At 39.4% G+C, this 25,400-nt stretch overlaps 1 protein-coding gene across 3 annotated transcripts in view; it reads left to right on the top strand.

Moving 5' to 3' along the window:
• Positions 1 to 4,915: 4,915 nt before the first annotated feature.
• The window catches only part of LOC132117404 (uncharacterized), a 38,530-nt gene continuing 18,045 nt past the window's right edge, over positions 4,916 to 25,400 (top strand). Inside the window, exons 1-5 of one of the 3 annotated variants that reach the window (XM_059526676.1) lie at positions 4,916 to 5,073; positions 5,664 to 5,979; positions 6,064 to 6,371; positions 7,191 to 7,286; positions 9,549 to 9,580. In XM_059526676.1, the coding sequence (XP_059382659.1) occupies positions 5,692 to 5,979; positions 6,064 to 6,371; positions 7,191 to 7,286; positions 9,549 to 9,573 (717 nt within the window). In that variant the 5' untranslated portion in view covers positions 4,916 to 5,073; positions 5,664 to 5,691 and the 3' untranslated portion in view covers positions 9,574 to 9,580. Of the gene's footprint in view, positions 5,074 to 5,663; positions 5,980 to 6,063; positions 6,372 to 7,190; positions 7,287 to 9,542; positions 9,581 to 25,400 lie in introns of all 3 variants that reach the window. The other 2 variants (XM_059526674.1, XM_059526673.1) reach the window with 2 other exon arrangements.

The following is a 25,400-nucleotide window of genomic DNA, read 5'->3' as shown; positions in this document are numbered from 1 at the left end:
GCTGATGACACTTTGAAGTAACGCTGAAGGGAATGAGGATAAATAATTTCACTTGATTCAAGTCCTCCATCCTCACGTCTTTTCCTTGCATCCTTCCCTCGCTCCCTGAAGATGTGGAGCTAAGACACGAGGAAAGGAAACGAGGATGCACAAATAAGAATTGTGAAGCACCCTTTGTTTCAGACATGTGTCACTTCTCTCACATCTGATTGGTCCAACTTCAGTTTGAGATCTCTAACCCAGAACATAGCCTGCCCCGGTGCAGGCAGGGGGGCAGGGTTTCACACTTTTTTGAAGCACCCCTGGGCGCAGCCATTGGCTAGCGTACACCCACCTGCTGTTAGCATTCCATTGACTCCAATTCATTTTGGCATCACTTTGACAGCGAATAACTTTACATCTGAGGCGTTTAAAGACTCCATTTGTCCATTAATTATTTTTGAAGAAACGCGAAAATGTATAAAAGGGAACGAGATGCTGCGGTGACGTCACCACTATGGGAACACCTTCGGTGTGACGAATGTCTGAAGCCCTATACCATCCCGCCAATCCTATTGGCCAAATAGTGCTTGGCACCGCCCCACGCATGCGTACGCATATATACCTGGTGCCGCGCGCTATTTCACTCAGATTTCATGACTGAAGAAGAAGAATGCTAGCAAGGTATGGCACGGCCAGGACCGCAGCATCTCGTTCCCTATTCAGGGAACCAAGGTTACATACGTAACCGAGATGTTCCCTTTCATAGGTCACTTCAATGCTGCAGTGACGTCACCAATATGGAAACGCTATACCATAACGCCTGACGTACCTGATAGCTGGGATCCAAGGAAGCATCTGCTCAAGCGGAGAGAACCCGGGAGCCAGGAGCCATCCTTACATCCAGACTGTAAGACTTGATAAAAGGGCTCGGTCAATGTCACCTTTATTTATATAGCGCTTTAAACAAAATACATTGCGTCAAAGCAACTGAACAACATTCATTAGGAAAACAGTGTCAATAATGCAAAAATGATAGTTAAAGGCAGTTCATCATTGGATTCAGTTATGTCATCTCTGTTCAGTTAAATAGTGTCTGTGTATTTATTTGCAATCAAGTCAACGATATCGCTGTAGATGAAGTGTTCCCAACTAAGCAAGCCAGAGGCGACAGCGGCAAGGAACCGAAACTCCATCGGTGACAGAATGGAGAAAAAAACCTTGGGAGAAACCAGGCTCAGTTGGGGGGCCAGTTCTCCTCTGACCAGACGAAACCAGTAGTTCAATTCCAGTCTGCAGCAAAGTCAGATTGTGCAGAAGAATCATCTGTTTCCTGTGGTCTTGTCCTGGTGCTCCTCTGAGACAAGGTATCTGTATCTGGGGCTCTAGTTGTCCTGGTCTCCGCTGTCTTTCAGGGATGTAGAGGTCCTTTCTAGGTGCTGATCCAGCATCTGGTCTGGATACATACTGGATCCGGGTGACTGCAGTGACCCTCTGATCTGGACATGGACTGGATCTGGTGGCCACGGTGACCTCGGAACAAGAGAGAAACAGACAGACAAATATTAGCGTAGATGCCATTCTTCTAATGATGTAGCAAGTACATAGGGTGTTATGGGAAGCTCGGTGAGGACCAACCTGCCGCAGCACAGATACCATCCATAGAAGATCCACTGAGAAAAGCTTGAGAAGAAGCCACTGCTCTCGTGGAATGAGCTTTAACTCCTAAGGGCGAAGCGAGCCCGCGCGCCTCATAGGCTAAAGATATTGCCTCCACCAGGCAATGGGACATGCGCTGTTTTGTAACCGTATGGCCTTTATTCCTTTGTCCAAACAGACAAACAGCTGGTCAGACTCAACCATGGGGCAGTACGATCCACATAAGTCTTTAAGCTCTCACAGGGCAAAGACTTAGATCTCCAGACTCCGCCACAGCAGGGGATAAAGCCTCCAGGACCACCTGCTGAAAGCGAAAGGGATTAGATGCGACCTTAGGGACATAATTAGGCCTTGGTCGCAACAACACTTTCACAGAGCCCGGTGCAAACTCCATGCACGAGGATGAGACAGAAAGAGCCTGTAAATCCCCAACTCTCTTGAGAGAGGATAAAGCCATAAGAAGAAGTGTCTTAAAAGTCACGATTTTATCCGGTACAGTTTCCAAGGGCTCAAACGGATGCCCTGATAAACCATGCAACACAATGGATAAATCCCATGAAGGAACTCGCACGGGGCGGAAAGGCCTGTATGAAACGAGAAACCAGTGGATGACGGCCCACTGAGGCACCATTTATATATTCGTGGTAAGCTGAATGGCTGCCACGTAAACCTTTAGGGTAGCTGGTGTCACTCCATCAGAAAAACGGTCCTGAAGGAACTCCAGTACTGACGCCACTGGGCAGTAAACTGGATCCATATTATGAGTTTCACACCAGGTCGTAAACAGTCTCCACTTGAAAGCATATAAGCGTCTCGTAGAAGTTGCTCTAGAATTCAGTATAGTCTCGGTAGTTTAGCAGAAAGACCGGGATATATTAACTCAATCTGCTCAGAGGCCACGCCCACAGATTCCATAGATCTGGCCTCGGGTGCCAAATTAGTCCCTGTGCTTGTGATAATAAATCTCCCATGGAGAGCCCGCTAACAGATTAATCAGATCCGCAAACCACGGCTGTGTGTGCCACTGCGGAGCCACCAGCAGCAGCTGTTCCACCCTGTCCAGCCGTATTCTGCATAATACCGCCGAAATCAGACGGATTGGGGAAAACGCATACAAACTGGTCCTGGGCCAGTTGTGGGCTAATGCATCCAAGCCCAGGGGTGCTGGAGGGCATAGGGAGAACCAAAGCGGGCAATGCGTAGTCGTGTTCGACACAAATAAATCCACTTTCGCTTCTCCGAAAATCTGCCATAGGAGACTCACCGTTTGGGGGTGCAATCTCCATTCCGCTTGCTCCAGAGTCTGCCTGGATAGCAAATCCGCTCCGAAGTTCAACGTCCGGGGACATGAACAGCTCAGATCGATAGAAATTTGTTCTGAAACCAAAAAGAACATGTCTCGCCAGCCTGCACAGGGGGCGAGAGCATAATCCTCCCTGATGATTCAGGTATGACACAACCGCTGTGTTGTCTGATCTGAGCAGCACATGACGGCCGATCAGCATATTCGAGAAATACTGGAGAGCCAGAAAAAAACGCCAGTAATTCCAACCTGTTTATGTGCCAACTGCGTTGCGCCGCTGTCCACACTCTGTGGGCTGGGCGCCCTTGACAAACAGCTCCCCAACCGGTCAAAGACGCATCCGTCGTGACAGTCTCTCAGAAAGCACAAATCCCAGCCGAACCCAGGTCAGGAGAATTCGGTTGACATTCATAGTTTTAACGACATCACACACCGCCGTGTCTCCGGAATCGTCCGATGCGGAAGACAACGGGGTGAAACATTACGTCTTTTCGTCCACCACTGAAAAGGGCGCATGTGAAGTAATCCCAGACAAATTACAGGGAATGCCGTTGCCATAAGACCTAAGTCTGAGGCACAATCTCACTGTCACTGTGCGACCCGCTCTGAAGCGCCGCACGCATGATGCAATCGACTGAGCGCGCGGGAGAGAAAGCTTCGCTGTCATCGCGCGAGAGTCCAACTCTAATCCCAGAGGGTTATCCGTTGAGAGGGGCTTAAAACACTTCTCTTGGATTTCATGCGTAAGCCCAGGCTGTTAAATGATTCAGCACAAGATCCCCATGAGAGTGTGCTTGAGTCTGCGATTGCGCCAACACCAGCCAATCGCCTAAATAGTTCAAACACGAACGCCCTGGAGACGCAACGGGGCCAGAGCTCCATCCATGCACTTTGAGAAAGTACTGATACGCTTTGCCCTCTAAAGCGAATCTGAGGAACTTTCTGTGTCTCTTGATGATCTGAATATGAAAATATGCATCCTTCAGATCCATTGTGACAAACCAATCGTTTGGTTGAATCTGAGACAAAATAGACTTTACCATCAACATCCTGAATTTTCTCGGCCTGAGTGCAAGATTCAGACGGTGTAAATCCAGAATGGGTTGTAATCCGCCGTCTTTTTTTTTTGTACCACAAAATAACAGCTGTAAAAACCCTGCCTCCATCTGAGAGGGGTGTACTTCCTCTATAGCCCCTTTGCTCAGCAGAGTTGACATCTCCTGTCGCAGCACCGCTATTTCCATCGGTTTCGCCACCGTGGAAAGAATTCTGCAGAAAAGAGGCGGGCCTTATTGAAACTGAATGGTGTATCCGTGACAAATTGTGCGTAACACCCATTGAGAAATGTCGGGCAAGCGTTCACACATGGCCCGAGACCATACTAGCGGTCTCAAAATTTCATCGCGTACGCGGAGAGGAGTAACGTTATACTTCTCTTAAGAATCGCTGGTGAACGCGAGATGGATTTTAAGGGCACAGAAGATTTGCTTCATTTACTGTAGGAATGAAATCTGAGTGAAATGGCGCGCGGCACCAGGTATATATGCGTACGCATGCGTGGGGCGGTGCCAAGTGCTATTTGGCCAATAGGATTGGCAGGATGGTATAGGGCTTCAGACATTCGTCACACCGAAGGTGTTCCCATAGTGGTGACGTCACCGCAGCATTGAAGTGACCTATGAAAGGGAACTAACCTAAAACTTACCTGACTAGCCAGCTAGCTTCATGGTGCAGGCCCCTGATTTAAAACGTCAAAAATAAATCAATCACAACAGTTTTGGGAATATTTTGGGCATATTATTATACATTTTAGAAGACTCCTAGTTAGTTCATTAATAACTAGCTTTCTGAAAGGGATTTCTTAAATTAACATTTATAACTGGGCTTAAAAAAAGGTTATCATATCAATGCAAGCGCATAGACTGTGCTAGCGTTCCAAAAGGAAGAACCGCTCGTTACGTCAGATTTCGAATGAGACGCAACGGCACTTTTGGCCAATCAGTGTGGGTGAACGTCACACAGTGGGCGAGTCTCTCTTCCACAGGGAGCGGTCCACCGAATTCAAACAGCCACAAGAAACAAAGCACAGGATACTACGATTTCATCAGACTCTGCAGTGTGGAAAAACAACGGTACGTTTAAATTTTAAAGTCGATGAAATGTAATAATAAGTGTAATTTCACGTTATATATCTGTTTGTTTATTCTTTATTGCACGGTTTTGCTTTAAGAAGTTAGTTTTCCAGATTACCATTGTGCTGTGCTCCAAACTGCTCCTCGTAAAAATATTGGAGTAATGTGTACGTTAGTTTCATTTTTTTTCTTTTACAAATGTAAAAAGAAAAAACAGATTTAGTTTATCATAAGTTTGTTTATCATTTCAAACTGAAGGTAAGCACTTCACAATAATCACTGCAGTACAGCCACAGTCGTGGAAAAATCTTAAGTGACAATTATTTGTTCTTATCTTTTCTGAACAGAAACAAATGTTTACAGTAAAAACTTGTTAGAGTGGTAAACCTATGTTCGATTTAACAGAATATTAGATGCGTTACCGTAAATACTGCAAAAATGAACTTGTATAAATACAAATTAAAGACTTATACAATCAAGTATTTTTTACATTATTTATGTGTATATATATATATATATATATATATATATATATATATATATATATATATATATATATATATATGATTTTATTTTATTTTTGCAAACAGGCAATTATCATCTCTTTGAGATCTCATTATGACGTCCACGATTGTTAGCGGGGTCTGGAGGTCGCATGCAGACCTTGATGAATCAGAACCGGACAGTTCGCCCGAAGCGCCGCAGAAGTTTAAGAAGATGCGCTCCTCCAGCTCGCTGAACTCATTGAGAATGTCTCTGCGCAAGCGGGTGCCCTTGAAACCAGTGCAATCCAACGCGAACATCTCTCAGACCCCCACATGGGAGTCGCTACAGATGAACCAAAAGACTAGTGCTGTCCACAAAATGACCCGCAGTGCCAAAAACTCCATTGGAAGTGTCTATCAGGTGTGCTTCATTTTCTTTGAATCCATGAATGCAGATTCATTCAAGTCAGGTGTTTAAAAATATGTATTTTTATCTTCTAATTAGATGTTTCAAAGGAGCAGACAGTCACGTCAGGAGTGTCTGGTCATGACACCTGGTAGAACGTCAGATGGTGAGGAATGTGATTGCTTTGGGACATCACAAACCCCAAAACGATCTGCTGTTCGTACTACCATCACCCCCAGGCGAACTCCAAGGTCAATAAGCAAGCGGACTCCTCGAAGGGCCTGTACCCCGGAAGCCAGTAACTCTACAGTTAGGACTGTGAAGACCACGGGCACCAGGAGGCAGCTGGTGCGAATGGCTGCACTCAGAAGCCCTTTTGCATCACCCAACACAATGAACAGCAGGAGGTGAGACTGCTCAGCTGCACTTAGACATACCATTTGGCTTGTTAAACACTTTTTTTTTTGCACTAGGATTTACTACTTGCAGGTAGTATATCAGAGGAAAGGATTTTCACTTTCTAGAGAACATTTGATTGGGTGAACGTGTGGTTCAGGATAAGTCATTGATGTCTTTTCATTTATTTTTCTCCCCGGTGTTCAGAAAGACAAATACCAAACTGTTACTGTGCAATATTGTATCTGTACTGTGCACAATATTCAAATTTCTTCATGTACTAAATACCCAGAAGATTGACTGTATTTGCCAATATATGCAGTATAACGACAGCACACTATGTAGAATGCTGAATCCCACAATTGTTTTTTTGTTGTTGTTTTTTTTTAAAGGAAAAATAATTGATTATATTAGACAGCCAAATGTTTAGACATTTACACCAGATAGAAAAAAAAATCTGTTATTTTAGTGTCATTGAGATATTATTATAGTTTTTATTAATATTATTTTGAATGAGGTTTTATTTTTATATTTGCATTTAAATTTAATTATTATTATTTTTTAAATATTAATAGTTTCTATTTTTTATTTTAGTTTATTTTCGTACATTGTTAAACTAAATTAACTAGTTGAAATAAGAACATTTTATTTCAGCTAAAATTTATTTTAAGTAATGAAAATGTTTTTATGGTTTACTTTTTTAAAATTATCTGTCTGCTTTGAAGTACATTATCATATAGATGACTTTAACACCACAAAACATTTGGGATGACAGTGCTGCAGATATGAACACATGGTATCACACAATGGTCCTCTCTATCCTGTGACAGGCAATTTGATGAGGATCTGGATTGTGTATCCAAAGGCCTCCGGAGACTGAAGCGTCTCTCTCAAGCCTTTGATGATGCGTTTGGGAAAGATGATCGGTGAGTGCAAAAGAAGCCCAATGTCAATCTCATTCTGTAAAGAAAGAGAAATGGATTACCCCATTGTTTGTTTTAATCTTTACATTTTAATAGCTTTATTTCTGTCATTTCCTGAGATGGGGTGAAATGTGCTCACTCAGGCATAATATGATATTAGTTCCTGCTCATGACATTTGGCTGTTTCCTGTTTGGGAGGGTGGGCCTCTTTTTTTTCTTCTTCGTTTTTTTTTTCAACGGACGACTATACAGCAGCTGCTCTGTACAGAACCCTCCTTAAAAAGCTTTCATGTTGCACTTATTAAAATTGAATAAGATGATGTCCTTAAAGGGTTAGTTCACCCAAATAGCAAAATTATGTAATTAATAACTTACCCTCATGTTGTTCCAAACCCGTAAGACCTCCGTTTATCTTTGGAACACAGTTTAAGATATTTTAGATTTAGTCCGAGAGCTCTCAGTCCCTCCATTGAAGCTGTGTGTAAGGTATACTGTCCATGTCCAGAAAGGTAAGAAAAACATCATCAAAGTAGTCCGTGACATCAGAGGGTCGGTTAGAATTTTTTGAAGCATCGAAAATACATTTTGGTCCAAAAATAGCAAAAACGACCACTTTATTCAGCATTGTCTTCTCTTCTGTGTCTGTTGTGAGAGAGAGTTCAAAACAAAGCAGTCTGGATATCCGGTTCGCGAACGAATCATTCAGTTCACCAAATCAAACTGAATCGTTTAAAAAGGTTCGCATCTCTAATACGCATTAATACACAAATTACTTAAGCTGTTAACTTTTTTAATGTGGCTGACACTCCCTCTGAGTTCAAACAAACCAATATCCCGGAGTAATGCATGCACTCAAACAGTACACTGACTGAACTGCTGTGAAGAGAGAACTGAAGATGAACACTGAGCCAAGCCAGATAACGAACAATAGATTGACTCGTTCACGAGTCAAGAACCGGTTGCATCGGTTTTCGGATCACCAGTAGTTCTTTCAGACAGTTCGATTCAATAAACTGTTTGAAGAAAACGGTTCACCGGTTCTTTTGCGCTCGACGGAATGGCGTCATTTACGATGATTGCCCTTGATTCAAGCCTTCGGTTTACCCACGCTCATAACACTAGCACAGAATCAGTTCAGAATCAATCACCAAAAGAATCAGTTCGGTTCAGGCGCTCTGTGTGTCAGTCTGCTTCACACTGAATCACACATGCGCAGTATCATCAGCTCCTCGGTTCTCGAATCAGACGCGTCTGACAGAAACGGTTCTTGACTCGAGAACGAGTCAGTCTGTTGTTCGTTATCTGGCTCGGCTCGGCGTTCAACTTCAGTTCTCTCTTCACAGCAGTTCAGTCAGTGTACTGACTCAGTGTATTACTCCGGAATATTGGTTTGTTTGAACTCAGAGGGAGTGTCAGCCACATTAAAAAAGTTAACAGCTTAAGTCATTTGTGGATTAATGCGTATTAGAGATGCAAACCGTTTAAAACGATTCAGTTCAATTTGGTGAACTGAATGATTCGTTCGCAGATATCCAGACTGCTTTGTTTTGAACTCTCTCTCACAACAGACACGGAAGAGAAGACAATGCTGAATAAAGTGGTAGTTTTTGCTATTTTTGGACCAAAATGTATTTTCGATGCTTCAAAAAATTCTAACTGACCCTCTGATGTCACATGGACTACTTTGATGATGTTTTTCTTACCTTTCTGGACATGGACAGTATACCGTACACACAACTTCAATGGAGGGACTGAGAGCTCTCGGACTAAATCTAAAATATCTTAAAATGTGTTCCAAAGATAAACGGAGGTCTTATGGGTTTGAAACAACATGTGAGGGTAAGTTATTAATAACATAATTTTGCTATCTGGGTGAACTAACCCTTTAACTGTAGAAATTCTATCTTTAAGACACTGTGGTTTTGAAGTTGTTTTGTTCTCTCAGATGAGACTGACAGTTTTATTACGCGTTACTGTTAATATCTTCTAGCCTTTACTCCTTGTCTGAAGGGACCCCATTCCCAACCCCCTTTGAATTCCACACATAACTTTCCTCCCACCAAGATTTTCAAAAGACTTAAACTCTCATTCCTTGGTGGGAAGCCAATATTAATCAATCCAGCTAAATGGGACGAGGATTTTAGGACTAATTGAAATCCGTTGTTGCAGTCAAAAAAAAAAAAAAAAAAAACCTTTTAGGCATATAGACTTGTGATGTCTTAAGTCAATTTATAATTTTTTTTTCTCCTGTTCTGCAAGCGACAGATTCAGGGAGTGTCTTTTGGAGTAAAGCTAAGGTAAATGCTTTTAAGTATCTTTCTGAAGTGTTTTTCTTGTATTTTACAAATTTGTGAAAATGCAATATTTATTCCATTGTGTAATTGTTTGTCCAAGCTAGTAAATTTAATGTTGCTCACTGGATCTGATGCAGTCATTGCCACACTAAAGCTTATTTGTATTGCATGTTTTAGGTTTTAACCTGATACTTAAGTAGCTTTACTTTTATATATCTCAAACTAAAACTCAATTTACAATGGCTGCTGCTTGTTTGTCCATTTCCTCCTCTTTTTTTTTTTTTTTTTTTTAACACAATTATTTTACTTCTATATTGTGGTTCGGTTTTTCCTGTATAACACAGATGTATTATGGTTCAAGTGTCAAAGGTGCTCTTTTCCACATTATGATAAAAATGTATGCTGATCACATAACTTTTGCTTGTTATAAATACCACTAAGTCTTCTTTGTCTAGTACTTATGTAAAGAACAGTTCATAAGTTATTTTCTTTGAAATGGTGTCGTATAAGATCCTATTTCCCTTCCTCCATGGTCGATCAGAAAATTATCATGATATTATGTTCCAGCTACTCGAAAAATTACTTTTTTGTAGCCAGTTAAGTAAGCAGTAAGTTCATAGGCTAAAACCAAAAATATTTAGGTTTTTTTTATTTCCATGTATGCTAGGGTATACTGTATACAGGGAAGTGAAGTGACATTCAGCCAAGTATGGCAACCCATACTCAGAATTCGTGCTCTGCATTTAACCCATCAGTGCACACACACACAGCAGTGAACATACACACACCCGGAGCAGTGAGCAGCCATTTATGTTGTGTTGGGGGTCCAGAGCCTTGCTCAAGGGCACCTCAGTCGGCACCTTTTGACCCATAAGTACTCTTGTACGATTCGCTGCTCTCTAGGTATGCATTTTGTTGCGTCTCGCATTTCGCCGATTTCAGTTTCTATGCAATCTATGACGCTGATTCTGCCGCTGATCCACAGCGTGTAAGTGGAGTGAAAAGCTGTCGGCCAATCAGAGTGGTGCATGTTAACCCGCCGCCCACCTGCCCCTCCTATTCTTTTACTGTCTATGCTCCTATCCACAAGCTTAGTTGGCAGTTAGAAAAGTGGTGGAATGGCTTGAAATCTAGAAGGTTTTAGACAGGCCAGGTGCTGATTAACGTAAAATAAAGGTAACAGTTAGGCTATGTTTAGCCTAATTGAATTTATGAATATTAAAAGTGACCTTGACATCATAACAAGCAGTCCAGCTGTGACGAGCTCAGTTCAGTTCACGCGTTCTTGTAGGCTAACATGTAAGGGTGGCGCTGCCAATAACGCACCTAAAAGCTGTCACAAAGAACCGGCAAAAGTAATGATTATGAATATTTTATGAATATAATTATTAATAAACAAGTGTTTTCTGTATCAATGTTGTGTCAACTGCAAAGATAAAGTTGACGATGCTGTCTCGCGATCTTTGCAGTAGTGAACGTGCCAGAGAAATGCACATTTCATACGGATTAACGTTACATAAGCAGAGAGCAGTCTGTTTTCTTTCGTTTTGAATTGTTCTGTTCAACTTGAGTCGGTTAACGCGTATACGCGTTATGAGTCATTTTCTCCTGATAACCCGAAAAGAACTTAAATTACACTTTCAGTTTTGATCGTACACTACACTACGGTCTACTTTTATTTGTATACAGACATAATAACAACAAAACTTTGTGCACTTATAAAATAAAGACAACAAACAAGGTGTGCTGTCTGCAGCCTTTGTCTGCGCTGATCTTCATTTACAAACACGTCATTAAAATGAACTGTAACTCCGTGAATACTCAACGAAGAGACATGAGACATCTATAGAAAGCTTGACATGTCTACTTTTAAACTAAACAAGTGCCGCCGAAAACAAATATTCTGTGATAAAGTAATCCATATGAAAACAACGCAATGTCCGTTTTTCTTCTATTGTGACCACGCCCCCGCGCTGAACGCCCTATTCAGATTCTAATGTTAAATAAAGTTTTTATTTTTATTTTACTGTTTGTTTCGCGATGAGAGGAATAAGATATAATTCACCCCAAAATGTGATTTGGTTGAGTATTTGAGATTTGGATTTCCTCAGAAAAAAAGAATGAAGCACTTTATTCAGCAGAGATCATAAACATGAGCAAGTCTCTTATTATTTATTTATATATAACAATATACAATACTATACCATTCAAAAGCTTGATGTAAATAATATAAATGTAACAAACAATGCTGTTCTCTCAATTTATTCCCCCGAAAAAACCTGAAAAAAAAAAATATTCTCCGCTCTTTTCAACATTAATAATAATCTATTAATATGAGCACAGAGATGTCTAGTTCTCTGGTGACAAGAAAAGCCATGATTGCCTCCAAAGGCAGCATTTGTTACAAAGAGACTTTCACTGATGCACTACTTAAAAAAGCCAAATCTGCAACCTTTAACAACTTAAACAATGCAAAAGTTTAAACACTATGCATGGAAAATTATATAAAAAAAAATTGTTTTTAGCAAACTGATTTTGATATTGATAACTGCTGGTTTTGCACATTTATTTAATGTTTTGATTTATTTATTTAGAATGTCCTCAGTTTACTTTTATTTCTGACAAGATTTTCAGGTCGAAGAAGTTTCCATGGGCTATGCCTCCTGTACAAAATGTTCGGAGTGATTGCAGTAATTGTATAACATTTATGGTCTACTTGTATATGTTATGGAGTAACTAATAAATCTTAATTGGTGAAAGGATATTATGTGTATAATATGTATTATAGTGTTAGGTATCTCATAGGTTTCTCACAGGTGTGTGTGCAACGGTGGAGCATACATTGGCGGGGGGCTTGTAGTACTCATAAAATTTCTTCAAGGTTGGCAGGTATGTTTTTATAGTAAGCCGCTCTGGATAATAATGAAACTGTATTGGATACAGATGTGCTTCTTATTTTACTTGCCATCTTTTAAACCACATGCCTTCTTGTTTTATTTCTTACAGTAGCTACAGACAGTGCATTGCTCTGTCTTGCTACCTTAACCCAGGGCCGTAGCTGGGGTTAGAGGGGCCCTGGTACAGGTTGTACCAGTGAGCCCTGTTTGAAATGGTTTAATATTTACTGTATGTTCATTCTATTTATAAGTTTATAGGTGTCCAGAAACAAATTTAAAATAGCACTGCATAGTATTCACTGTAAAATAAAATACACAGTCAAACCAAAATGTATTCAGACACTTTCTCACATTATCACAGTTTATTTGCTATAGTTTAGAAATTGATAATAAAATATGACAAGAACTCCGACAGGGTTTCCGCGGGGTCATAAAAAGTCATAAATTTAACAATAAGAATTTAAGGCCATAAAAATTCATAAAAACGTCCGGATTTTCCATACAATGTCATAAAAAACATTTAGCCACGTCTTAAATTGATATGCTAGTCCATTAATTTGTTCTTCCATCAAAATGCGCTCGTAGCGTTCATTTGTTTCGCCTGTTGTAGTTCTGTATGAGGAATCTGAGTGGTATCACACTGGTATCCAGAACTACAAGGTCCATGCAGCAGCATACAGACTTGTCAGAAGGACTTTCACAGAAACCCGCGCGAACTCCGAACATACTGTATCATACTGAGTCAATGCTTAGCTTAATTGAAATCATCCTGGCTATCACAATGGGAAAATGTACCTTTAACGATCTATGGCTCGAAGACGGTGCGTTTAGTAGCTGGCTCAAGCCCGTCGCTAACAATCGGTATCAAGCATCCAAACACAAGATGCAGAAAAGCTGAACTGAGTAGCTGGTTACTCGCGCGCTGTGTTCTAGTGGTGGGCGATACTGCAAAATTTGGTATCGATCTGATACCAAATACATATAGGGTCAGTATTGCCGATACCGATGCCAATACGATACTTTTTACTTAAAAAAAAAAAAAAAAAAAAAAAATGTGTGTAGTGGAATGCAGTAGGTTTATGTCATTATTGACATGAGGTGAATGAATGATCAATTATTTAGGCAATATTTTTTATTAATGTATTGAAGTCCACAAAATTATTAGTTATTAGGCACTGTACAATTAATTCTTTACAGCCTTTAAAAAAAATAAAAAAATAAAATAAAGAATAAAAAAAAATCTCTCCCTTTTTTTCTGGTTTTAAAAGCAAATGAAATAAAGTGCACACAATTATTACTGAAGAACAAACAAAGAACAAATATACCGGTGCAATTACATTCCCTTCGCTCACTCTGTTCGCTGCTCCTCGGCGTGTTGTGTCAGCGAGTCACGTGACGACACAACAACGAATCACAGCAGAGCAGCAGGAGGGGGAGGAGTAGCAAAGTGGGCCAGGATGTGAAAGCAGCGTTTGTTCAGGATTGTAGAGGTAGAAGACACGAGCAAAGTATAATGAACGTAGATGAGAGATAAATTAGATAAATTAAAATATCGATTCAATTACAGTTGTATCGATCCGATACCAATACCAGTGTTGGCATCGATACTATCGATATTTAGATCGATCCGGCCACCCCTACTGTGTTCGGTGCGGAGAGTGAGCCGCGTATCACGGACAGTTCCTCCTGCACATGAACGAACAAATACTAATCGCAGTTTTGAACAAACAAAAGGATGTGAAAGAGCCCAATTTAGTACCTCGGTGTTCAGGGCTCATGCTGAGAGAGGCGTCTCAAAACGCTTGTACACCGAATTTGCTTCTTTTTGCTCTTGTGCCGACAAATACATACAAATTGTCAAAATACCCGCCTTGGAAAGTATGCTCGAAAAAACTATTTTTTTCAGTTATTTGTCAGTTATTTCTTAAAGGCGCAATATATGTAATTTTTCTGCTTTAAAAATAGCAGATATCACTATATCTATGTTATATATTTTTTTGTTGTTGTGTACTTACATTATCCCGACAGTTTCCACAAACTTTAAAATCCGAAATTATAGTTTAATTAGAAGACACAGCACGTTTCTTTATTTCCGTTTTGTCGCCCGTCTATGGCGTCATATAAACTTTGACCCCTCTAGTTTATCTAACTTCCTGCGGAACCGCCAAATACAAAGGTGAACAGAAGCAAAGACGAGACGAAGAAGAAAAAGTAGTAGCTAGCCTTGATCGAGACTATTATATTTTATATTTATATTGTTTATATTCGTATTTATACCTCAATCAATAACTTAGTTATGGATCATGATTATGCTTTGCCTGCACGTTCTGTGAAGCGCAAACGTACGGGTGAAATAAATGACCTGAGAAGGTTTTGGGACGAAGAAGAAACGAGACACGGGTAAATATTGGAGTTGCATTTCCAAGATAGAGAGAGCTTCGTGACAAGCTGAAACTACAGAGAGATGCTTGCATTCTAATAAACAGGTATGCATCCATTCAGCTAACTATATCTATCCGTATATTTTGTGAAACGATGATGTCTTGTGTAAAACGCAGACGGACTAGCTCTCATGTAGAGTATAATGTAAATCTACATGTGTTCTATATCTAGCTGGATAAAGTAGCTTCAAATGCAGTTCACTATCTTGTTCGATATCATAGTATAAACGTAGCCTAATTATAATTATTAACGAAAGGCAACCGTGTTTTTTAACATATATTACTACTAGCTAGATGGAATATTGATTTGATAGGGGTCTGATAATTCATATATCTCTCTGTTCGAAAATAAGTGATTGTCAAAATACTAAGGCCGGTGACACACTGGCTGCGTGGCGTCTCTGCTGCGTGTCAGAAGCCTGGCGCGCTGCTGCTGCTGTAGGTGACATAGAGGGAGACCGCCGACAGACCAGGCTCTTGTCTTCATGACAACAATATCAACAGTATTGACGGCAAAATAGACTTATGTTTGACAGGTGCAATATTTGAAAATCGATAATTATTTATTTATTTTTTAAATTACATTTGTATCTGAATTTGTCAACCTATAGACTTTCAAACATCAAAATGTCATGAATTAATATGTATTTGTGTACAAAATTACATATAGACATATTTTCCTATTATATTTTGCCTGGAAATGCTTCCAACACGCGTGCGTGTCGCGTGAAAATTAGGCGTCGGTTCTATTTCTAGCATGCACACGTTTTCCGCGCGGCTCGAGCCGCGCCTGAGACACGCGTCTCACGCAGGCAGTCTGCAAGCTCTAACCTATTAACATGGGAGCCGAATTAAAAACTGACACGCCACGCAGCTGAGACGCTTGCGCCACACATCCAGTGTGTCGCCGGCCTCAGTTAAAATGAGTGAGGAATGTGGGGAGCGACAGAGCGCGTGTTCCAATGAACAAAGTCAAAGTGACCTTTATTTATATAGCGCTTTAAACAAAATACATTGCGTCAAAGCAACTGAACAACATTCATTAGGAAAACAATGAAAAAATGATAGTTAAAGGCAGTTCATCATTGAATTCAGTTATGTCATCTCTGTCCAATTAAATAGTGTCTGTGCATTTATTTGCAATCAAGTCAACGATATCGCTGTAGATGAAGTGTCCCCAACTAAGCAAGCCAGAGGCGACAGCGGCAAGGAACCTAAACTCCATCAGTGACAAAATGGAGAAAAAAACCTTGGGAGAAACCAGGCTCAGTTGGGGGGCCAGTTCTCATCTGACCAGACGAAACCAGTAGTTCAATCCAGGCTGCAGCAAAGTCAGATTGTGCAGAAGAATCATCTGTTTCCTGTGGTCTTGTCCTGGTGCTCCTTTGAGACAAGGTCTTTACAGGGGATCTGTATCTGGGGCTCTAGTTGTCCTGGTCTCCGCTGTCTTTAAGGGATGTAGAGGTCCTTTCTAGGTGCTGATCCAGCATCTGGTCTGGATACGTACTGGATCCGGGTGACTGCAGTGACCCTCTGATCTGGACACAGACTGGATCTGGTGGCCACGGTGACCTCGGAACAAGAGAGAAACAGACAAATATTAGCGTAGATGCCATTCCTCTAATGATGTAGCAAGTACATAGGATGTTATGGGAAGTGTTTCCGGTTCCGGTTTACCTAATTAATGCAGCCTAAAAATCCTTTAACGGATTTGGATAATAAAAGCATATTAGTATGTTATGTGTATGCCAGGTTAAAGAGATGGGTCTTTAATCTAGATTTAAACTGCAAGAGTGTGTCTGCCTCCCGAACAATGTTAGGTAGGTTATTCCAGAGTTTAGGCGCCAAATAGGAAAAGGATCTGCCGCCCGCAGTTGATTTTGATATTGTAGGTATTATCAAATTGCCTGAGTTTTAAGAACATACCACCTTTTCTAGTATCTTGGACAGAAAAGGGAGATTCGAGATTGGTCTATAATTAACTAGTTCTTTGGGGTCAAGCTGTGGTTTTTTGATGAGAGGCTTAATAACAGCCAGTTTGAAGGTTTTGGGGACATATCCTAATGACAATGAGGAATTAATAATAGTCAGAAGAGGATCTATGACTTCTGGAAGCACCTCTTTTAGGAGCTTAGATGGTATAGGGTCTAACATACATGTTGTTGGTTTAGATGATTTAACAAGTTTATACAATTCTTCCTCGCCTATAGTAGAGAATGAGTGGAACTGTTCCTCAGGGGGTCTATAGTGCACTGTCTGATGTGATACTGTAGCTGGCGGCTGAATGGTTGCAATTTTATCTCTAATAGTATCGATTTTAGAAGTAAAGTAGTTCATAAAGTCATTACTGCTGTGATGTTGGGAAATGTCAACACTTGTTGAGGCTTTATTTTTCGTTAATTTAGCCACTGTATTGAATAAATACCTGGGGTTATGTTTGTTTTCTTCTAAAAGAGAAGAAAAGTAATCGGATCTAGCAGTTTTTAATGCTTTTCTGTAGGATATGTTACTTTCCCGCCAAGCAATACGAAATTCCTCTAGTTTTGTTTTCCTCCAGCTGCGCTCCATTTTTCGGGCTGTTCTCTTTAGGGTGCGAGTATGCTCATTATACCATGGTGTCAAACTGTTTTCCTTAACCTTCCTTAAGCGTAAAGGAGCAACTGTATTTAAAGTGCTAGAAAAGAGAGAGTCCATAGTTTCTGTTACATCATCAAGTTCTGAAGTTTTGGATATGCTAAGGAACTTGGATACATCAGGAAGATAACTTAAAAAGCAGTCTTTTGTGTTAGAAGTGATGGTTCTTCCATACTTGTAACAAGAAGTAGGATTTACAATTTTGGCTATATGAAGTTTGCACAGAACTAAATAATGATCTGAGATATCACTTGGCTGAATAATTTCAACACCATCAACATCAATTCCATGTGACAGTATTAAATCTAGAGTATGATTTCGACAATGAGTAGGTCCTGAAACGTGTTGTCTAACACCAATGGAGTTCAGAATGTCTATAAAGGCTGATCCCAATGCATCTTTTTCATTATCAACATGGATATTAAAATCACCAACTATTAAGACTTTATCTGCAGCCAGAACTAACTCGGATGTAAAATCACCAAACTCTTTAATAAAGTCTGTATGGTGCCCTGGTGGCCTGTATACAGTAGCCAGTACAAACATAACAGAGGATTTATCATTAACATTTGTTTCTCTGGATAATGTTATATGAAGCACCATTACTTCAAATGAGTTATACTTGAAGCCTGCTCTCTGAGAGATCCTGAAAACGTTGTTATAAATTGAAGCAACACCTCCACCTTTGCCTTTTAGACGCGGCTCATGTTTATAACAGTAATCTTGGGGGGTGGACTCATTTAAAATAATTTAATCATCAGGTTTTAGCCAGGTTTCTGTCAAACAGAGTACATCTATATTATGATCAGTGATCATATTATTTACAAAAAGTGTTTTCGTAGAAAGGGATCTGATATTCAATAAGCCAAGCTTTATCATTTGTTTATCCATATTGCTTCTGTTTTTTATTTGTTGAACCTCAATTAAATTGTTAATCTTAACTTGGTTTGGACGTTTTTTGTTTTTTTCTAGTTCGGAACAGACACAGTCTCTATAGTGTGATATCTAGGTGAAAGAGTCTCTATGTGCTGAGAATTAACTGACCTCTGTGACGGGAGGCGGCTAGCAGACGGTCGGTTTAGCCAGTCTGTCTGCTTCCTGACCTGGGCCCCAGTTAGTCAAGTATAAACACTAAGACTATTTGCCAAATTTCTAGAGAGAAGAGTGGCGCCACCCCAGGAGGGATGAAGACCATCTCTTTTAAGCAGGTCAGGTCTGCCCCAAAAGCTCGTCCAATTGTCTATGAAACCTATGTTATTCTGTGGGCACCACTTAGACATCCAGCCATTGAGTGATGACAATCTGCTATGCATCTCATCACCACGGTAAGCAGGGAGGGGACCAGAGCATATTACAGTGTCTGACATCGTGCTTGCAAGTTCACACAACTCTTTAATGTTATTTTTAGTGATCTCCGACTGGCGAAGTCGAACATCATTAGCGCCGGCATGAATAACAATCTTACTGTATTTACGTTTAACATTAGCCAGCACTTTTAAATTTGCCAAGATGTCAGGCGCTCTGGCTCCCGGTAAACATTTGACTATGGTGGCTGGTGTCTCTATGTTCACGTTCCGTACAATAGAATCACCAATAACTAGAGCACTTTAATCAGGTTTCTCAGTGGGTGCCCTGCTGCAAGGGCTCTGTTTCCGGAACCGAACAATGTACAGGAATCCCTGAGCTAGACGCATCCAAAGCCGTATCTAGAGCCCTAACATTCTTACTGTCCTCAATTAAAGTTTGGATGCGTGTCTCTAATTCTGAAATCTTCTCTGTCAGCCTAACTATTTCCCTGCATTTATCACATGTGAATCCCTCATCAGCGACAGAGATAGATAAACTGTACATGTGGCAAGAGGTGCAAGAAACAATGATAGGAGAAGCCATTACTCACCGTGCTTGATGAAACTTCTATACTGCGGTTGTTTGATGAACTTGTGAAAAACTGGAGCGAGAGGAGAAAAGAATACAGCGATAGGTTCAAATGAAAACACTAATGACAAGCTAACGAGTGCTAATGCTTTGCAGGTGTACTGCACTCACGGAAATAAAATAAAAGTGAACGATCGAAGTTAATCTGATAAGATTGATCGATAATATCAGAAATATGGTGTGAATTAAGTTATATTTTACCACTTTTAAAAAAACAGAGAGTGATAGTAAGATAAAGATTCTAGAGAAAAAATAAAATAACAGCTACACGGAGCTACGATTTGCTACAGAAGGCCAACAGGAAGTAGAGAAAACACTGTCCAACCAAACTCCCATGAGCCTACGCTCTTTCCCGACGTCATGAAAGTGACGTGACATTCAGCCAAGTATGGTGACCCATACTCAGAATTTGTGCTCCGCATTTAACCCATCCGAAATGCACACACACAGAGCAGTAAACACACACACACCCGGAGCAGTGGGCAGCCATTTATGCTGCGGCGCCCGGGGAGCAGTTGGGGGTTCGATGCCTTGCTCAAGGGCACCTAAGTCGTGGTATTGAAGGTGGAGAGAGAACTGTACATGCACTCCCCCCCCCCCCCACAATTCCTGCCGGCCCGGGACTCGAACTCACAACCTTTCGATTGGGAGTCCGACTCTAACCATTAGGCCACGACTTCCCTTCCATCAACGTACGTCTCATGTTATTATTTTGATTGAGTGACCCCTGGTGGCCAAAAATTCCATACTGCACGTTTAAGTGAAAGTAAACAGTTGAGGAAAAAGATGCGTTCATCATCTCTTAAAGTGACCGCGCCTAATTTAGCTACTAGCGGCTGTAATGTTAATCCAAGAAAATGAAAGAAAAATCACTCACTCCCCTTGACTGCATTACTTTTTATGCACAGTCAAACCAAAAATTATCCAGACTCCAGATATAATTTTTGATATACATATTTTACTAGTAGGTACAGGACACTAATACATTTATGTAAGTGAGTATAAGCAAACTGTGACATATTATAACCAAAGAATCTTCATACAGTGAACTATTAGTGAAATAGATAGATATAAATGTTTTATCTATCTATCTATCTATCTATATAAAATTGGGAACACAAATTATTCAGCACCTTATAAAGCACCATGCATTTTTTTCTGAATTGCTAATGCAACCTTTTCACACCACAGTCTGAACAAAACTAAACATTGCATGGTAATTGGTCAACAAAGTATTGATAGTTGTGTAAATATTGTCATAATAACAGTTCTGTAGTTTTGGTTGACTGTAGTCCATTACATATACATTTCTATCAAAGTTATGACATTATCAAGACGAGTTTGTTCTGACAGAGTTTAACTCTAAATTCTTGTCTTATTTTATAACCATTTTAGAAGCAATAGCAAATAAACTGTAATAATGTGAGAAATGTTGAAGGTGTCTGAATAAATTTTGGTTTGATTGTACGGTATATTTACATTTACATTTATTCATTTAGCTGACGCTTTTATCCAAAGCGACTTACAATTGCTATATATGTCAGAGGTCGCACGCCTCTGGAGCAACTAAAGGGTTAAGTGTCTTGCTCAGGGACACATTGTTGTCTCACAGTGGATTCGAACCCGGGTCTCTCACACCAATGGCATGTGTCTTATCCACTGCGCCTGGACACTTACAAACTTGAAAAAAACTTAAACATTGTGTAAATAGCAAAAATAAATAAAAATGAACGAACATACAAATTAAACAATTTCAAACAGGGCCCACTGGTACAACCTTGAGCGGGGCCCCGCAAACCCCAGCTACGACCCTGCCTGTGGGTGTTGAATACTGTGACCAAACACCAATAACACTTGTTATTTTGGAAAGTAATGCCATAAAATAATTGTTAATTTACAATGTTACTTTACAATGTAACAATGTTGTTAAGTGTTCCTGTGTTCTTGATACTCAAGAAAAAGAAGGCGAAGGCTTCAGTTTCTTAATCTTAAAACATTATAGAATAACTCTTCAAATAATAAAACTTGTTACTTGCATAATAAAACTTGTTACATTCAATTAAAGTCAATAATAAAAAAAGACTTTTGAAAGGAATTTTAATGACTGAAGTTATTTATCGTAATTCGTGTAGGTCATAAATTCAAATCCTAATAGTCATGAAAAGGTCTTAAAAAGTCTTAAATTTGACTGATTAAAACCTGCAGAAACCCTGTCCGAGTTAAACTGTGTCAGAACAACATCCTCTTGATAATGTCAGATAACGTTGATAGAAAAATATGTAATGGAATCAACCAAAACTTCAGACAACTGTCAGTATGACAATATTTCACAACTATCCATACTTTACTGTACAATTACCAAGCAAGCAATGCTTAATTTTGTTCAGTCTGTGGTGTGAAAAGGTTGCATTAGCAATTAAAGAAAGAAACACTTAAGCAAAACATGGTCAGGTCCCTAATTGTTTTTTTTTTTATCATCAATTTCACTGGTAGTTTACAGCAGTGGTTCGCAAACTTTTCCATTCCACGACGCACCTAGACAAGTGTAATCTATTTCACGACCCACCAAAATATATATATATATATATATATATATATATATATATATATATATAAAAAGGTTGACATTACTTTAAGACTAATCTTACTCAAAAGTTTGATGACAAAAATTAAGTATTTAAGAAAAATAACCATTTTATTTTAGAGTACACCTGAAAAATTGCACTACTAATGTTTAAGTTGAAATTTTTGTTTACAGACGTTAAAATATGTAGTGTCCATAAAAACGTGAAGCAGGCTCACTCCAGTGAACTGTAATCTGTTCTGCTGTGTTTTGTTGCAGAAAATGCATTCATGATCCTTCCGTGTGAGTCGACGAGAACGTAGCACAATCCAACACTTTTTTAGAAAAGCATAAGAAGCCAAGCAGAACTATCTAAAACAGTTTGGAGATTAAAATAATTGTGAAACAGGTAAAAATTATAATAAACAGATGTCTCATTAAAAAAAAAAAATTAGATGGCATTTAGTTCAGGCAAAAATTTATTTTTGCGATGGTTAAATACATGTTCAGCATTATCTTCAAAAGATTTCTGAACTTTTGCAAATTTGAATTAAGCTCTTTCGCATCCTTTTCTGTTTGTTTAAACTGCGATTTGTATTTGTTCGTTCAGGTGCAGGAGGACGCGAACGTCCTGAATGAGAGCTCGGTTCAGTGTTGATGTCCGTGAGACGCGGCTCTCTCATGCGCACTGAGCACGGCGCGAGAGTAACCAGCAACTCAGTTGAGCTTTGCCGCATCGCAGGGCTGAAGCCAACTTGATGTGTTGAATGCTCAGAGCACGTTATAAAACGTATTTTTAAAATACACATTTCTGTTTTAATAAATGCTCATAGTAAATCATAGCATATTGCCTAAAGCATACAAAAGGTACAAAAATAATCAGTGATACATTTGCGACCTCAAAAAAATTATGGTCCCAATGTCATTGCAAAAGGTCGCATATGCATTTTGGTCGCAGTGTAGTTCCCTGTTAGGCCATGACTTCGCCCTTAGAACTCTATATACTTTATTAACTTCAAAGGGAGGAGTATGCGTGTTTGATAAGTGGTTATGAAATTCTGGGAAAAAGATTGCTTTAAGGCAACAACAAATTAACACGTAGAGTTATCCACTGTATTTATGACTGTGATATGTTTTTGAGAGTGAATTGTACTCACAATAGAAGTCAAACTTTGTCAGGTAAAAAATGGTGTACACTGACGGGACCGTGTTATCTGTTAATGACGGATATCTCACAAACCCCATTTCTTGTTCTGTCCAATTTTTTAAGCATCTGTGCCTGAAGTACTTCAAGCACATCAGTGGGAATGCTGCTGTTATCCCTCCTTCCCCGAAATGTAAAAATTCGAGCCATCTGGACCGTAATGAGGGAATTTTAGGGAATGGGAAAAGTGTTTTGTGAGTGCCACAACCAAAAAATGCACCTCCTCACCATCCCTACTTTCACGCGCTGTCAATGCTCGCAAACACCCAGACAGCCTGTCCACTGTCAGTTGGAGGGGCGTGGTTACGGATGCTAAGCAGGCACCCAAACCGTCAAGTGGAGCTCAAAACTCACTTTCAGTCAGCAGCAAGTTTTTGAAATATCTTGATACGATGTGGATTATAATCACCATACAAGGCAGAAATATTTAAACGTGATGCAAAAGACTATTGTTAGTCAATGACTACACGCTAGACATTAACATTAACATAGTAAACATTGGTAAATGTGACCGCTTGAAGAAATCAAATGTCAGCTTCTTATTCTATATCACACTCGTGTATTTATTTATTAACATATTTTATCTGTCATAAGTCTCATCTCAAGTTTTTAGCTTCGCGTAGCCTATGTCATAAAAATATAATAAAGGTTTTTGTTTAGGAGGTTTTATAAAGAATATAGAAATGTATATAGGCTACTGTGACTACAAATACACAGAAACTGAATAAGCAGGCTATGTTCATACTGCTTTATTTCTGTGTGACTAATTTTCAATCCTGAAAATTAATTTATTATGATCAATGTATCATTATAGATGCTTTTAGATTTAAATATTTAACAAAGCATGCAAACAAACGGACACTTTTTTCATGTTTGTTTTGTGATCACATAACGTTGTTCCTTAGAGTCATGTAAAGAGTGGGTTTTAATTAAGTGCAGCGGAGCTTCTGGCCTGACAGTGGAAACGCAGTACTATTTTTGCCTCAGTGCTACAGGTCCGAGGCTATTAATCCCGCCCGGCCTGTTTAACCTGTTAACCTGACCCCCCATTATGGGACTCACAGCTGAAAGTGCTCTACCTAACTTATAATTGTAACAGTTTCCTACTTCAGTGTGTTACAAACATAATTTTGGTGTCTTTGGAAAGAAAACCCTTTGGGCTTTACTTTTTATTAACCAGATTTGATAATGCTCAAAAATATTAAAAGTTATAGACACTGAAGTGCCTTGAATTTTTTTTTTACCACACTTATTTTTTTTATGCACAATATTTTTTTAATTGATATAAAAATACATGAAATCAGTCCTGGAGCAATCTAGAAAAGTAATGGGTTGAAAGTCACATGTCTCATGAGTTTCTGTTTCAAATCTGAATAAGATATCATGAAAAATGTGGCTCCTGCAAATATTTTTGAGACTGTCTACACCCCTGCCCCCCAAATATAACACACATTTACCAACTGTATTGAAGGCTTCTACAAACTATTTAGTCATTAAACATACCACTGCATAGTTTTTTTTTTTTTCAATTATAAAACACTAGACAGAAACTTAGACATCATAAGTGATTTATTTGAGCACTAGAAAAATACAATAAGAATAATATGAGTAAGAAAAATAAGAATAATAAAAAAAAAATAAAAAAAAAGATTTAACTTTGTATACCAATTACAGAAAATCCTGAGATTGCTAGAAATGCAGCATTTACAATGAATTACAATGCAAATAAGTGCTGATGTGCTGATGGCCACTTATACAGATGGTTATAACACAATTGCGCCATAAAGTAAATAATCCACTCTCTCTATTCATATAGACGCGTTCACTTTGATAGCCGTGATCATACAGTAATAGCGAGCTGATTTGCACTCAAACAAATTGTAATCATCCAGATACATTCAACATAAAACACACTCTCACATATATAAAAACTGTTGAAAAATAAAACAAACAAAGAAAAAGACGATCGCTTTAAGTTCCGCCTCCATCAGCTGACAGGTGCATCAGAGTGCGTCACGAGAGAGCGCCAGAATTCAAATATACCATCTTTCATTCACTTTTTTTTCCTGTGGATCATCTCATTCTGTTTGTGACACTGTACGCTGCAAGACCATGCCATTTTTTTAGGGATGCACCGAATCCAGATTTT

This window comes from Carassius carassius, chromosome 36 (genome assembly GCF_963082965.1).
Source record: "Carassius carassius chromosome 36, fCarCar2.1, whole genome shotgun sequence".
NCBI classification, from domain to species: Eukaryota; Metazoa; Chordata; class Actinopteri; order Cypriniformes; family Cyprinidae; genus Carassius; species Carassius carassius.
Note: the sequence above shows the minus strand (reverse complement) of the source record. Positions and strands in the feature narration are given on the sequence as shown.